The sequence below is a fragment of the Suncus etruscus genome, chromosome 19 (genome assembly GCF_024139225.1).
Source record: "Suncus etruscus isolate mSunEtr1 chromosome 19, mSunEtr1.pri.cur, whole genome shotgun sequence".
Classification (NCBI taxonomy): domain Eukaryota; kingdom Metazoa; phylum Chordata; class Mammalia; order Eulipotyphla; family Soricidae; genus Suncus; species Suncus etruscus.
This window is the reverse complement of record NC_064866.1, coordinates 27,859,165-27,874,677: the sequence shown is the minus strand read 5'-3', so window position 1 is coordinate 27,874,677 and position 15,513 is coordinate 27,859,165. Positions and strand designations below refer to the sequence as shown.

The following is a 15,513-nucleotide window of genomic DNA, read 5'->3' as shown; positions in this document are numbered from 1 at the left end:
CAGTCCACCCGCACTCTTTGCATGGAGGGCCCGGGGATGTTTTCAGTGTGTTGGGCAGAAATCCAATCCCCGTCAGACATGTACATTCTACAGAACTGTAGGGGAAAAACTTGAAGGGATTGTGTTTAGTATAACTCAGGCTAAACTGGCTTTTCTTTTTTCTTTGGTTCCCTCTAACACATTTTGTCACTCTTTAAAACTATTCTTTCTAGGGGCCGCAGAGGTAGCACAGCAGTAAGGCATTTGCCTTTGCATGCAGAAGGACGGTGGTTCGAATCCCGGCATCCCATATGGTCCCCTGAGCCTGCCGGGGCAATTTCTGGGCATAGAGCCAGGAGTGGCCCCTGAGTGCTGCTGGGTGTGACCCAAAAACCAAAAATAAAAAAATATTCTTTCTGGGGCCGGAGGTAGGAGGTAGGTCATTTGCCTTGCATGCAGAAGGATGGTGGTTCGAATCTCGGCATCCCATATGGTCCCCCGAGCCTGCCAGGAGTGGTTTCTGAGCATAGAGCCAGGAGTAACCCCTAAGCGCTGCCAGGTGTGACCCAAAAAAAACAAAAAAACAAAAAAATATATTCTTTCTATTCCCAGGAATATAGTGGAAGTATTTAAGCACTCAGAATAGAAAATGATCTCTTAAGTAGAGTCATGAAATAGTTTATTTAGCAGCCCCATTTTTTCCTGGATTTCCACCCTCTTTTTTTGGCGGGGGGGTCCACACCCAGCAGCACTCAGGGGTTACTTCTGGCTCTATACTCAGAAATTGCTCCTGCCAGGCTCGGGGGACCATATGAGATGCCGGGATTCGAACCACCGTCCTTCTGCATGCAAGGCAAATGCCTTACCTCCATGCTATCTCTGGCCCCTCCACCCTCTGTTTTAAAAAGAAGTTTTATATTATCTTCCACAACCTCTCAGAACGATTATTTTGTCCTCTATTATAGGTATTGAGATTAATATAATTATTAATCAGTTATCCATTGCCTGAATATGAAGTGTTGGGATTGAACACCAGAGTGACTTTTCAATATCCCACAAATAATGGTCCTCTGTCATGAACTTTCTCTGACTTGGTTTTAGGTATTCCACAGACGAAGGTCAGTGCTGGCAAACCTACACGTTCACCAGTGATCCCATCTACTTTACTGGCCTGGCTTCCGAACCTGGAGCTCGATCCATGAATATCAGCATCTGGGGTTACACAGAATCTTTCCTGACTCGCCAGTGGATCTCCTACACCATCGACTTTAAAGACATTCTTCAGAGGAACTGTGAGTGTCTTCTTTACTCTTTCTACTACAAGCTTGTAAATCCATTTTCATCGATAATAAATTTGTCTTAGTTTCTTTTTACCTAGAATAAGAAAATTTAGATGAAAGAGGATGGAGGAAGTTTCAGGCAGTTGAATGTTACATAACAAGATCAATCTCTCTCTTTGTCCAAGAGAAATAAAATTAGGGCCACACCTCAACTTAAATTATTCTATCAGCTACATTTTAAAAATAAAAGAGGAAGTCGGTGTTAACTATTAACTCAGCATATCCTCAGAATCTGCTCTTCACCAGACTCTGTGTTGCTTATTATATTCCAGAGGATAAAAACCTATTTTACAATCTTTAGGCCATTTTTCTAGGAGTAGATAAAATAAAAGTATCAACAGGCCAGGTTGCCTGTCCTTAATTGTCTTCATTTGTAAGCCAGCCAATTAGAACTCAAGTTTAGGAAGGAAATGGTTTTTCCTTTCTGCTTAAAACAAACTAGTTCTTGGTGAAATCAAATCCACTCTGGAAGCTTCTGACAGCACCTGCTGACTGAAAGCCAAGGCCACAGGTGTCAGAGTACCTCAAGACAGCAGGCCCTTCAGGGAGAAGCTGTGGTGGAGTGTCCCACCTCAAAGCAGAGTCCCCCGACCCCCAAAAAGGGCAGCATTTCCCCTAGTATGCAGATTGTGGTAATATGGAACTCTCCTCCTTTGGCTTTATTGCTAGTAGTTCCAGGTGAACATAATTTGCAGATCCAAAATAGAAGTGGTAGATTGAGCCAGACACACTACCCACCACTCTGTTCATCCTGTAGGTGAAGAGAAGGACTATAGCACATGGCTAGCCCACTCCACCGACCCTGGAGAGTACCAAGATGGCTGCATTCTTGGTTACAAAGAAGAGTACCTTCGGCTCCGCAAGTCATCGGTCTGTCAGAATGGACGGGATTATGTCGTCACCAAGCAGCCGTCCGTCTGTGTCTGCTCCCTAGAAGACTTCCTCTGGTACGAGCTTCCCTCAGACCCTTTAGCCTGTTTCCTGGGCTAGAGGAGGGGAAAGAAGTTCCTTTAATTTCCCTTTTTATCCTTCTTCCCCAAAACTGACAGTAAGCTACTTCTTAGGAAAGAAATTGAGACACAGACAACGGGAACAAAGGTGTTAATAACCAAATCATTAATACTCTTTTAGACAATTATCAGGCAGAAGTAGCAGCAATCTTGATCAGTAATGGTATAAAGGAAACGAGGTAGGGGCAGGAGAGATAGCATAGTGATAGGGCTTTTGTCTTGCATGCAGCCACCACTGGGTTCAATTCCCAGCATCCCATATGGTCCCCCAAGCCTGCCAGGACCAATTTATGAGAGCAGAGCCAGAAGTAACCCCTGTGTGCTGCCGGATGTGGCCCCCAAAAAAAAAAAAAAACAAGGGGCAAGTGAGGTGGCGCTAGAGGTAAGGTGTCTGCCTTGTAAGCGCTAGCCAAGGAAAGATCGACCGCTGTTTGATCCCCAGCGCCCTATATGGTCCCCCCAAGCCTGGGGCAATTTCTGAGCACTTAGCCCTTAGTAACCCCTAAGCATCAAACGGGTGTGGCCAGATGGCGTATAGGTGTGAGTCCACCTTCAAACTCTGAACGCTTGAACCAGAGAGATAGCTCTGGGGTTAAGACACTTGCCTTGCATGTGACTCACCCTAGTTTGACCCTACTTCAGCCCCTGGGACCACCAATGATGAGTCCTAAGTATAGAGCCAGGAATAAGCCCTAGGCACTTCCAGAATAACTCCAACCCCTTCCTGGTTATTTTTAAAAACAGACTTCATCTTCCTTGAGGAAGGTATATTGCATTTGATCATCAAAGAAGTAGTAAGTGATAATAGCTGATGTGTATTAACTGTCCCTAACCACTATCCTAACTCACTTCACCTCCGCTGCCCTGTACAATAGGTAATGTTGTAATTTCCATTTCACAAAGAGATGAAGCTGCAGACTGGAGTGACTAACTTGCCCACTAATCTGTCCAGAAAGTGGTTAAGGTGGGATATGAAGCTGGCAGGTGCCATGTACCATACACCCTAGGCCATGTATGCTGAAGAAGCAAGAAAGCATTTGCCCTGGAATAGGACCAGAGCTGTCTCACAACCTCTTCACTGCATATTTAAAATAGTTACCAGAGTATCCCCTGCTGTTAGGGGATGGTGTTTTCCGCATACTTTTTTCTCTCCATCCTCTCTGCTAGATATCTGTCAAAAATACCTGTGTGCTTCTTGAAGTATACACAACCTCTTTTCAGTTGTAAATACTGAGTGTGCACATGCTGTACACAAAACAATGAGAGTTAAGTTACCATCTTCTGGTTAGATGCATATTGCTGTGTCATGAAACAGAAGGTGCTAGTGCCTTGAAGAGCTGGAGGCGGTCGAGCTTCCTCCCCTCAAACTGAAAGGGAAGTACAAAGAAGGCTTTGCAGGGCCTGATGGGTCTGACCATATGCATCTGTGAAGCAGGTCAGAGAAGGCAGGAAGTATGTGCTCAGAGAAAAACCACAATAAGCCATGACCATCAGGATAAAGGAAGGAGCTGGATACAGACAGGGAGACTTGTGCTGTTTCCAACAGAGATGATTGGAGGAAGGTTGTGCCGTGGACAAACATGGGGCGTGATCTGGAGTGGCATTCATGAGGCAGATGATGTGCCTTTTTTACACATATTACTAGAGTTTCTATTTTAGGCAGTCCTTAGAAATGTAAGATTAGGGGCTGGAGAGATAGCATGGAGGTAAGGCGTTTGCCTTTCGTGCAGAAGGATGGCGGTTCAAATCCCAGCATCCCATATGGTCCCCCGAGCCTGCCAGGAGCGATTTCTGAGCATAGAACCAGGAATAACCCCTGAGTGCTGCCGGGTGTGACCCAAAAAGCAAAAAAGAAAAAAGAAAAAAAGAAATGTAAGATTAGAGCACAAGAGAGGGGAAGCAGCCACGAGCAGTTAAAACTCATGAAGGAAGAAGAGACACAGTAGGAATCAGAGAACCTTGCACGATTGCATTGAGGGATTGGGAAGAGAGATGAGCAGCAGTGACAGAAACAGCCAACTAACAGAGGGAAGGGGCACTGGGGACATGATGCATCGGAGAGGGTGCGATTCTTACACAAGGCCTACCCTGGTTCTGTCCTTCCCCTGCATCTTGTGTTTTTACCCCCAAGAATCACCGGGGGTCACTATTGAGCATAGAGCCAGGAATAGCACCAGGGCCCAACTCTCCCAAACAAACAAAAACAATAAACAGAAAATATAGTTCTGCATTGCCAAGGTCAGAGTTTCCAAAAGCTACAGGAAGTCTGATGAGGTATCCAAGGCCAGAGAAGGCTCCTCTGGGTTGAATGATCATGAGCCATGGTAAATGAGGGGACTTCCGCCATTCTTTTTTTTGTTTTGGGTCACACCCGGCAGTGCTCAGGGGTTACTCCTGGCTTAGAAATCGCCCCTGGCAGGCACAGGGGACCATATGGGATGCCAGGATTCGAACCACCGCCCTTCTGCATGCAGGGCAAATGCCTTATATCCATGCTATCTCTCTGGCTTCTTCAACCATTCTTAATTGAGGCAGTTTGGGTCACAACTGGCCATGTTCATGAGCTAATCCTAGATTTGTCCTAGAAGCAACCTTTGGTGGTACTCAGGGGACCATGTGCAATACTAGGAGTTTAAACTGGACTTGGCTTTGTGCAAGGCAAGCACTTTAACCCCTACGCTATTTCTTGGACCTCGGTGTTCATTGTTAAGGATGGTGTGTTGTATGAAATCAATGTGCACAGTATAAAAGTGCATGAGTGAAATAAAGCAAATGGGGAAAAATTCTCTCTTTGGGGGAATCCCTCCCCATCTGTACCAGGAGAACCAGAGCTATCCTCAGTGGTGTTGGGAAGACCCTGCAGTCTTGGGTTCTCTCCAATCTGCACTCCAGGTCTTGAGCCATCTCCCTGGCCTGAAAATACTATATTTGTGTCTGGGGATAAGAGGGCATCCCACACCCAGTGGTGCTAAGGCTTACTCCTGGCTCTGTGCTCAGGGAATCACTCCAGGTGGGAATCAGGAGACCATATAGGATGGTATTGAACCCAGGTTAGTTGTGTGCAAAGCAAACATCCTACTTTCCATACTGTCATTCCAGGCCCTGAAAGTTATTTGGAAAAAATCTGACCAGTAATGGAGAGAAGGATGAGGGGAAGACAGGTGGCTGCTAAGCAATTGCTGTCAAGCAATTGGCAGACCCCTCTCACTGTGAGAAAGCCAGGTTCCAAGAAGGGGGGTCACTATGCTATGTTTTGGAGGAAATAGGAGTTGGGGACATCTAGGAGGGTGGGAAGGTCATTCCTACTAAGGTCTGGGTCATCAGGAAGCACAGAAGCAGGCATAGGCACAGGAAGGTGTGACAGGACTTTCAGATGGCACAATAGTGACTCACTGGGAAGTGACTGGACAAGGCTAAGATCTCTGAGTCCAGATCTGTCACTGGCATGCCCACTGTTCTGGGTCTCAGCCTGACCCTCCCCATTCCAGCCCCCCTTCGTGAGCTTTTGCCACCAATAAAGCCTCTCCATGTCTCTCTTCCCTCATGGACGTAGGTTCAGGCCCCTAAGCTACTTCCTTGCGTTAAACACCCACTTCCCATGTTGACTCTTACCACCCACTGCTCTCTACCTTCCAGAAGATTTATAAAATAAATTGGTCTCGTGTGTGTGTGTGTGTGTGTGTGTGTGTGTGTGTGTGTGTGTGTGTGTGTGTGTGTGTGTGTGTTGTGTGTTTTTTGACTCTTGCAGTGATTTTGGCTATTTCCGTCCGGAAAATGACTCCAAATGTGAGGAACAGCCAGAGCTGAAGGGCCATGACCTTGAGTTTTGTCTTTATGGACAAGAGGAGCATCTGACCACCAACGGGTGAGGCGACCTATTCCCCATCCTCGGGGTAGGACCACTGCTACTTAGTGTAAAATATTGCCCCTGCCCAGGAAACTGAGCAGAACTTTTGAACTCCTCAGAAGGTGGAAATGCCTAGAATCTGCTGTGTCTGCACCATAACATGCTACTCACATTGACATTTGTGCAGCTGAAGGACAGTAATTATTATTAATTAATAACTCTCACTTAAATAGCCCATGTCAGTGCCCCTGCACAGAGGCCTCTGGACCTTCCCATCCTGAGAGATTTTTCCACACCCAAGGAAAAAGATTTCCCTGCCTCTGTTGCAGAGGGGTCTCTGCAGCGATGCCAGGCCCTCACCAACACAGGATTGTCCCCAAACATCGGGAAAGGTGGTGGGAGGACAAGGAACTTCTATGTGGTTTTTTATATCTTGTTCTCAGGAAACAGACAAGAATCCAGGAATGTGTCCTTGTAGGCTGGTAATAAAATGTCTCTGCCTCTCAGGTACCGGAAGATTCCTGGTGACAGATGTGAGGGTGGAGTGAATCCAGTTCGAGAAGTCAAAGACTTGAAAAAGAAATGCATAAGCAACATTTTGAGTCCAGAAAAGCAAGTATGTGGAAGACCGAATAATCTCTGCAAGGTTTTTTGTTTGTTTGTTTGTTTTTGTTTGACTCCAGGAAGAGTCAAAGCATTGAGATTTTATTCCTGGATTCCAAGTAGCCAGATCACTTCTGTCAAGCTTCCCTTCACTGCAAACCTTTAGGCTAAAGGAGAGGTCCTTTCCCCCCCGTGGTATGTGCATCCTCCTGAAACTTCCTGGAGGAAAAATAATGCTCCATAAAGTTGATATAAACTCAAGTTGTTTGGTCATACACCAGAGCTATAGATACAGAGGGGTGAGATGATTGTGTTGCATGCAGCTGACCCCAGTCCAATCCCCAGAAACCCAAATGTTCCCCCTAATCCCTGCCAGAAATGATCCCTGGGTATAGTCAGTAATAAGCCCTGAGTACTGGCCAGGTGTGGCCCAGAAAAACAAATAAGCTTGGTTGTAAGGGCCAAAATATGGTGTCAGACACAGGAAGAGAGAGAGAAAATAAGAGAGAAAAAGAAAAAGCTCTTATAGGACTCTGAAACACAGGTATAAAATAAATCCCCAGGGTTTGTAAGGTCACCCCATGCACCATATCTCTAGCCCCTTGCAGACGGGTCTGAAGATGCAGGGTAGCAGCGAAGGATTCATAAACCAAGCCAGTCAGGAAAGGATGATCATAGCGTCTGTGGCTTTTCACTTTTGTTCTCTGCCTGAGCCAAAAGCCAGTACAGCCTCTTTCTTTATTAAACCAATACCCGTACACCAGGAGTGGGAAGGCCAAGAGTAATCCAGATGGGCTTTTACATGTCAAAAGAGAGATATGGGTCAGGAGCAATAACATAGTGGTAGGGCACTTGCCTTGTATGAGGCAAACCTGGGATGGACCCAGGTTTGATCCCTGGCATCCATTTGGTCCCCCAAGCCTGCCAGGAATAACACCACTGACTGCTTCTGAACACCACCGGGTGTGGCTCAAAAGCCAAAAAAAAAAAAAAGGAGAGAAAGATATATGAGAAAGAGGAAGATGGGGAACACCTTTGTTTTGGGTTAATGGCTGGTGTCATCTTATACCCAGCTGCACCTGCCATTCCTCAAGTCCAATTCTGTCACTTCTTCAGCACACTAAAAACATATACACTCCCTGTCTCCCATCGACACTTGACTAGTTTGTGAAAACATCCCAGAAATGATGTGCTAAAGGAAGTCCTGTGTTCAAGAAAGGCCAGCCGGCCTGCCTGCCTGAGTCCTGGCTTATGTCTTCCTGGGTCATGACCCTGCCCTGTTGTACATTCCCATAGCCCACTGTGATGTAGGCTCCCTGTAGTTTGTCTAGAAGTCGCTGACATTGGCAGGTATTGAGGACCAACTAGTCCCATTCGAGGTGGTGGTTCCCAGTACCACTGGGTCCCCCAATTGGGTAGCGATGTTTCACTGCATCAAGGCAGGTTGGGCTCTGGTTACTTGTGGCCAGCTGTGATTTCCTGGAGCAACGAGACATCTCTTCATGGAATGGTATGGAAATAACATCACAGGCCTCAAGACTGTAGGTCACTCACAGAAAAGTCAGGGCACTGAGCAGCCACTTTGGATTGAATGCTGAGATCTGTACCACTAACATTGTTTTCTGTTTTGCTTTATCTAGAACTCCAAGTCAAATTCAGTTCCAATTATCCTGGCCACTGTGGGGTTGATGCTGATCACAGTTATAGCGGGAGTACTCATCGTGAAGAAATACGTGTGTGGGGGAAGGTAAGAAAAAAGGAAGCCCATTACAGGTATTAAGTTCAAGCCAGAAGGTCAACTAAGTGCAGATTGTGAGACTCTACTTAGCCAAACAAAGCTTAGTAGAAGTGATGTTCCAGAAACGTCAGACCCAAATCCACCCAGCCCTTTTCTTTTCTGGCTGAGTACGTTTCCTGTATACGTGACTTAATCTTTGAATGCATGAAACCCGGAAAATTGGGCCAGAGAGATAGTACAGGAGGGAAGGCACTACTAGCCTTGCATGAAGCCCAATGCAGTTTGAATCCCTGGCACCATATAGAATACCTCAGTATCTCTAGGAGCCACTACAAAGCAAAGAACCAGGAATAGCCCCTAGAACTATGAGATGTGGTTCCCCCAAGCTCCTAAATCAGTGGTCGGCAACCTTGTTTTTCAACTGAGCCAAATCTCGCCTAAACCACGATTGAAATTTATTTTGAGAGCCACACAGGGCACACACTGACAGAGGCTAGGAGCAGAGTCCTGACTCCTGGAGCTGCCGCTCGGCACACAGAAGAGCCAAATTCAAAGTGTAAAGAGCCACATGTGGCTTGCGAGCCGCAGATTGCTGACCACTGCCCTAAATGAAATGAAACTCAGAACCTCATCCCCCGATGCTGAAGAAAGGTGGCCCTCTGCCCCACAAGAGGCTCACATCACTCTGCTCTGCAGGTTCCTAGTGCACCGGTACTCAGTTCTACAACAGCATGCAGAAGCCAACGGTGTGGATGGTGTGGATACTTTGGACACTGCCTCCCATGCTAACAAGCGTGGTTACCATGACGATTCTGATGAGGTGAGTCTCTCCCTTCTGGCAGGGGGATGAGGGGTGAGAGTGGTCTGGCCTGGATCCACTGAGGTCCAGAAGGCTGAAGATTGAAAGCATCAACTTAATGCCTGTAAGATTCAGCCATCCCAGGGGCCGGAGAGATAGCACAGTAGTAGGGCATTTGCCTTGCATGCAGCCAATCTAGGACCAATGATGGTTCAAATCCCCAGCCCCCTGAGCCTGCCAGGAGCTACTTCTGAGAACAGAGCAGGAGTAACCCCTGAGCACCTATGGGTTTGGCCCCAAAACAAAGATCTGCCAGCCCCAGAATCTGGGCAGTTGCACAGAATTATTTTAGTCAATAAATAAAGGCACTACATAAATCTATGTCTGTCTCCTCAGGACCTTCTGGAATAACTCGGCAAAGGATCTGGGCCTGAGCACGGATGGTGAATCGCAGTACCTCTCATACTCCCTGTGGCTACGACTTTGGGAAATAAATCTCCCATTTCAAGGGACCCAGCTCTGTTTCTGCTGCTTCCGTGAAAGCCTAAAGGAGCGATGCTAAAGAAATTCAGGGTAGGGGGCTCCCTAAAAGCCCCCTAATATTTGGCTACAAGGAGTGGGAAGAGGTTTTTAATTCTTTAACTTTTTATTTCAAGTTCTGTCTACTTGCAAAGTTTTGGCTCTTTGGGTTTGAACTTGGATCTCTAATGGAAGAAACTGGAATGTTAAGGGAATGTTTTACCAACCCCGCTGCTGCATGTTTGCATGGCGCCTGTCCCCCGGGCACCTGCCAGCTCTAGCATCAGCTCTCATAGCTCTTGGTGCTGTCACTGGGCTCTGGGCAGGGAGGCTGCACTCACTGGCACCAGTTGAGCCACCTCTCCCGTCTGAGGATAGCCCAGCTTCAGGAACACCAATACCCACTTTGTACATGGAGCCCGTTTTTTGTCAGGGACCATCGCCCGCGGTGATTTTTCTTTTCTTTTCCTTTCCTCCTGTTTCATTAGGCAGCCCCTTGTTCATTGCCCTCTGGCCATTAACTTAACCATGTGCTTCCAAGACTCTAAATCAGGAAAACATAAAGGGCAATATTTTTAACTTTGGGCAGAAGAAGGGGAGTAGTCAAGAATCGACTAGATTTAGCACCTATTAAAGGGGAAATTCTTTCTTCTTCCGAGGTCTTTCAAGTCAGGCTTTGTGTGTGTGCCAGTGGACTTGCTCAAGGACAGGGTCAGGCGGCCCTGGGTGTCTGCCCAGGCAGAGCAAGCAGGCTTTGGAGGAGGATAGTGGTGTGCAGGGCGCAACCAGGGAAGACTGGCACAGTCTTTGTCTCCATTTCCTTCCTCCTTGTCAGGGTGGCTTCTTGGTGCCTCTTTGCTTCCTCTTAGGTTGCTGTTGTCTCTGGAACCAGGTCTGGACTTGCTCTATAGACTTTTTTGGGGGGTGGGCCACACCCGGCAGTGCTCAGGGGTTACTCCTGGCTCTATGCTCAGAAGTCGCTCTTGGCAAGCTCTGGGGACCATATGGGATGCCGGGATTCGAACCATCATCGGTCCTGGATCGGCTGCCTACAAGGCAAACGCCCTACCGCTGTGCTATCTGTCCGGCCCCATCTATAGACTTTTTAAAAGCAAAATTCCTTTTGTGATGAGATTCCCATCATGTTCCTTCCCCCCCAATTGCTACTTGCTTGCTGACTGCACCATTGGAGAACCCATGTCCACTCTACACTACACTTTGGCCACTCACTCAGTACATAGCTAAAATCCTGGCAAGTTTCCCCCATTGACCTTATAAAAAGTACATGGATTCAGAACATAGGTGAAATCTGGGTGGCTGTCTCATAACGGGAAGCTGTAACAGTTGGTTTTACTGCAGGTAGCATATTTGCTGCACCGGAACAGGATGTTTTTGTTCTTACTGTACCTGCCGAGCTGATCACAGTTACTCCCAGTAACTATAGTGGGACAGCCTTTGGTAGTTGCCACTTGGCTGCTAGTTCATTTTATGGCTAGAAAGTTCGTTTTAAAAAGTAAACGTGCCAAATTAACTTCTCTGTCAGAATGCAGGAGCAGACAGCTGTTCCTGTCCACACCAGAATGAGTTCAGCAGCAGCAGTGAAGAGAGGAGAGGAGAAAGGAAATGGAGACTTCTAGAGGCCTGGAAACCACAGTAAAAATGAAATACATGAGGGAGCTTTAGTGAGGAGATTAAGCGAGGGCAGTTTTTGTGAGGAGAACTAATATTTGTTAGAGCCAGAGCACTAGAATTTTAGGAAAAGTGCATTGCACCGTACATTTTTCTTGATTTTTAAGTTCAAAGGAATCCCAAAGATGCAGCCTCCCCCCCATGACGGTGCTGCGCCTTCACCCCACCTTCACCCACCCAGAGTGAACTTGCGCTTCGGCAAGGCCTGCCAGCCTGAAGGCCTTTGCTTTACATTGAGGCCTGTGTGCTGTGGTTGGCACTGAGGAAGCAGCGCCTTCGCCCTTACGCGGGTGCACTTGTGCCCTTTGGCTCTCAGGGCAGGTAGGGCTTCTGTCACCATGTTTGTGGCACTGAGGTGCAAATGTGGAGTTAGCTGTGTGCCCGTGTGTGTCACCTTTAGAGCTCTAGGCACCACCCAGACATACAAATGACCCACAGTTCTTCAAAACAGGGAGCGAGAATTTCTCTCAGAGCTGGAGTTAGTGTCTTTTTGCTACCTTGGTGAACAGACTTTTCTTCTCCTGTTTATCATGCTGAAAAATGGCGGGGGTGGGGGGACGGGCAGTTTTGAATATATGTTTAGTTGCTGCCCTTTGCCTCATAGAGGGTCCTGGGTCCAGAGCATGGGCATGAGAGGATCATTTAGACGGTCCCAGTCTGCCCAAGCCTAGGGCTCTGAGGACTGCTGACATGGCTGGTGATCCCCTTTCTTGGCTTGTTTACTGGCTGTCAGTCTGCTCACCCATAAACATGTGCTCTCAGCCAGAGAAAAATCATTGGACCTGTACCCCTAAGGAAATAAAAAAGACTTCAAATCTGTCCCGATATTAGGTTAGGGTTCTTTCAAAGGAATAGAGTGCCATGTAAACACCCAGGAAAGGTGATTTCTGGAGATCTCTCTCAGTAATAAAGTGAAGCATTAGAAGAGAGACGGACCTTTATCAGCATGGGAGTGGTCTGCGTGCTTGAGCCCACTGGGGAAGACTCCAGCTTCCCACTTTTGGGCAAAGGGAGCTTTGGGCTCTCAGCAAGCCCAGAGCCATGCCTCCATGGGTGTTAGCTGTAGGGGGAACCAGTTAGGAGAGTGGCAGTCTGAGGAGTGGACACAGGAGAGGAAGCTCAGCAGCTCTGCCATGTCCCCGCGTGGTTTTCCCGTTCGGTTTTCTTTCTCTCTCACACCTGCAGCACTGGCTGCAGAAACCAGAGCTCTTCTTCCCAAGGCAAAGAAAGCTTTGTGCCTCTGGCCAAGCAGGAAGGAGTATGGGACTGTTCACTGTGGCCCAGGGAACCTTGCTCCTGCCTTTATCCCCTAAACTGCATATAGGCCTGGTGTTTTCCTTTAGGGGCAAAGCAGTCTCTTGCCTGCTTGGCTATCAAAGATGCTTGGAAGTGCTAGAATAGGAAAGCAGTTCCACTTTTCAGTTACTACTTCCTTCCCTCAGGTGGAAAAATGAACATGGACTTTAACGTCCTTAAAACAAAACCAAAGTTTCTGATTGGCCATGTGATGGTGTGCAGGGGAGGGCCACTGTCACTGTCACAAGGGTCCTGGAATAGGCAGGCACATCTCCATTTCTTAATCCCACCGCATCATAACGATAAGAACCAGAACACTCATTTGAAATAGTTTCCAACTTGCTACGTGCATTTTTTCACACAGATCCATTCTCAAGCATTTATATAGAGCCATAACAAACTAATCAGTACCTCTATATATAGAGATGTGTAAATAGACACATGTATAAACTGTATAGTGTCCATGTTAGTGATTTATTGCTAGGTCCTCAATCTCTGGTGCCGTTCTCACCCTCCGCATGCCCTCAGTTTGTGGTCAGGTGACTCGAATGTGCCCGGGTTCTGCCCACCTCCGGTTCGGATGTCTCGGGAGGAGGGTTCTGATTGTGCCCTCCTTGCCCTCTTGCACAGAAATGCTCAGGGTTCTCTTGTGCCTGATGTTTGGTCCTCTCGTCTCTCGTTCCCTTTCTGAGCATGTGGTCCTCCGCCCCCACACCCCGCTCTGTAACTTCTGTCCCCCTCCCCAAGCTGGGGCACAGCCGCCTCCCGACGGAAGTGTAAAGCAGTATTACATCATTACTGCATGTGCGCTAAGACCCCAAGTTTCCTGTTCTCTGGAACAGAAATTGCATGTGAGGTTGGAGAATCAAGTTTCAAACAACCTCTGTCAGTTCCCTAACGGAACCAGACCCCTTAATAAAAGTTCACGACGTGGAAATAAAAACTCAGATTTCTTTAGCGTTCTGTAAATAAATCTGGATGTGTTTTAACTTTGTACTGGTCATTTTCTGTACATTTGAAATATTTGGGTTAGAAATAAACCAGGGGGCCGGGTAGGTGGCGCTGGAGGTAAGGTGTCTGCCTTGCAAGCGCTAGCCAAGGAAGGACCGCGGTTCGATCCCCCGGTGTCCCATATGGTCCCCCCAAGCCAGGGGCGATTTCTGAGCACATAGCCAGGAGTAACCCCTGAGCATCAAACGGGTGTGGCCCAAAAACCAAAAAAAAAAAAAAAAAAAAAGAAATAAACCAGACTGGACTTTGTAACCTGACCTACTAAATGATGACCAGGCTATAGTTTGTTAACAATGGGATAACTTTTCCAGGGGTCTTACTTAAAAAATAAAAATAAGGTAGAATTCCAGCAACCAAAGAGAATAATGCACTTAAGAGCCAGCACTGCCCATTTGTAGCATGAACAATAGGAGATGGTTTATGGGGGAAACGACTCACTTTTTTATTGATCTTTGGTATGTGCATACAGATTTAGCTCCCAGGGCTGGGAGGATCACTTAGAGCTGTATTCTGAGGCCTCAAGTGTGATCCCTGGGTGTAGCCCGCTGGTCCAAGCAGGCATTAAACCTTCAGGTGGACACGACCAAGCCAGATACTGCCAGGAGTTCCCCCAAACTGCATATGGCCATGACCCATACTTCAATGGACCCCTGGGGCAGTTCTTGGGAACAACCCCTACCACCACCCTAAATACCTACCCCCCATGGGCATGTAAGAGTGTGTCAGTCTCAGTTGCTTCCCACGCTATCTCAGTCCTCACTTTCTGCTTGACCCAGCAGCACAACTGCTCCCCAGAGTTATGCATTTTATTTCTACTTAAGAGGCTTGTGAGGCCCACACTCTTGCCAAGCTGCTACCCAATTGCCACCTGTGGCTCTCTTGCTCTTCTTAATCAGGGGTCACCCTGGTGTGTCCCACTAACTGCCTTCAGCGAGCTGTCTCCTCCTCCCATCATTTGGTTAGTTTGGACATTTAGAGGCCAAGATGCCCTGACCTCTTGCTCAGGAATGACCGCATCACTATCTGTGAAAGATGGGGATCAGCTGTGTGCAAGGCAAGTGCCCTGCCTCCTCTCTCAGGGCTTCTTTCAGGAGCCTTGAAACCTTTGCCCAGGCTTTAAACACTGGTCTGGCTCCTTGGGCCAATATGCCCACTAAGCTCCCATGGTCAGTCTTTCTTCTTTTTTGTTTTGTTTTTTTGTTTTGTTTTGTTTTTGTTTTGGGGCCACACCCGGCAGTGCTCAGGCGTTACTCCTGGCTGTCTGCTCAGATATAGCTCCTGGCAGGCACAGGGAACCACCTGGATTCGAACCAACCACCTTTGGTCCTGGATTGGCTGCTTGCAAGGCAAACGCCAATGGGCTATCTCTCCCGGCCCATGGTCAGTCTTTCTGACAGATGAATGCCCATCTCAGGTGAGTTTCTCCGGTTGCTTTCTTATCGGGGGGGGGGGGGGGCAGGGGGAAGGAATTCAACAGTGGTCTAGGATCCCCCCACAGTCCATCCCCCACACATCACTTTTTAAAAATGTAGATTCCCAGATTTTTTAATTACCACAAGTCTGCATCTTAAATTTTCTCTACCGCATTATTGCGACATAGAACTAAACTTATAGCCCTTCTCCCCAAAATATATCTTTTTTTTCTTTTTTTTGGTTTTTGGGCCACACCCGGCGATGCTCAG

The 15,513-nt window shown here is 47.5% G+C and overlaps 1 protein-coding gene across 1 annotated transcript in view; it reads left to right on the top strand.

Moving 5' to 3' along the window:
* Positions 1 to 9,828, top strand: part of SORT1 (sortilin 1) — an 84,751-nt gene extending 74,923 nt beyond the window's left edge. Inside the window, exons 14-20 of the mRNA XM_049765841.1 lie at positions 1,081 to 1,271; positions 2,077 to 2,266; positions 6,078 to 6,194; positions 6,684 to 6,792; positions 8,420 to 8,526; positions 9,214 to 9,337; positions 9,713 to 9,828. Coding sequence (XP_049621798.1) covers positions 1,081 to 1,271; positions 2,077 to 2,266; positions 6,078 to 6,194; positions 6,684 to 6,792; positions 8,420 to 8,526; positions 9,214 to 9,337; positions 9,713 to 9,727 — 853 coding nt within the window. The 3' untranslated portion in view covers positions 9,728 to 9,828. The remainder of the gene's footprint in view (positions 1 to 1,080; positions 1,272 to 2,076; positions 2,267 to 6,077; positions 6,195 to 6,683; positions 6,793 to 8,419; positions 8,527 to 9,213; positions 9,338 to 9,712) is intronic.
* Positions 9,829 to 15,513: the final 5,685 nt, after the last annotated feature.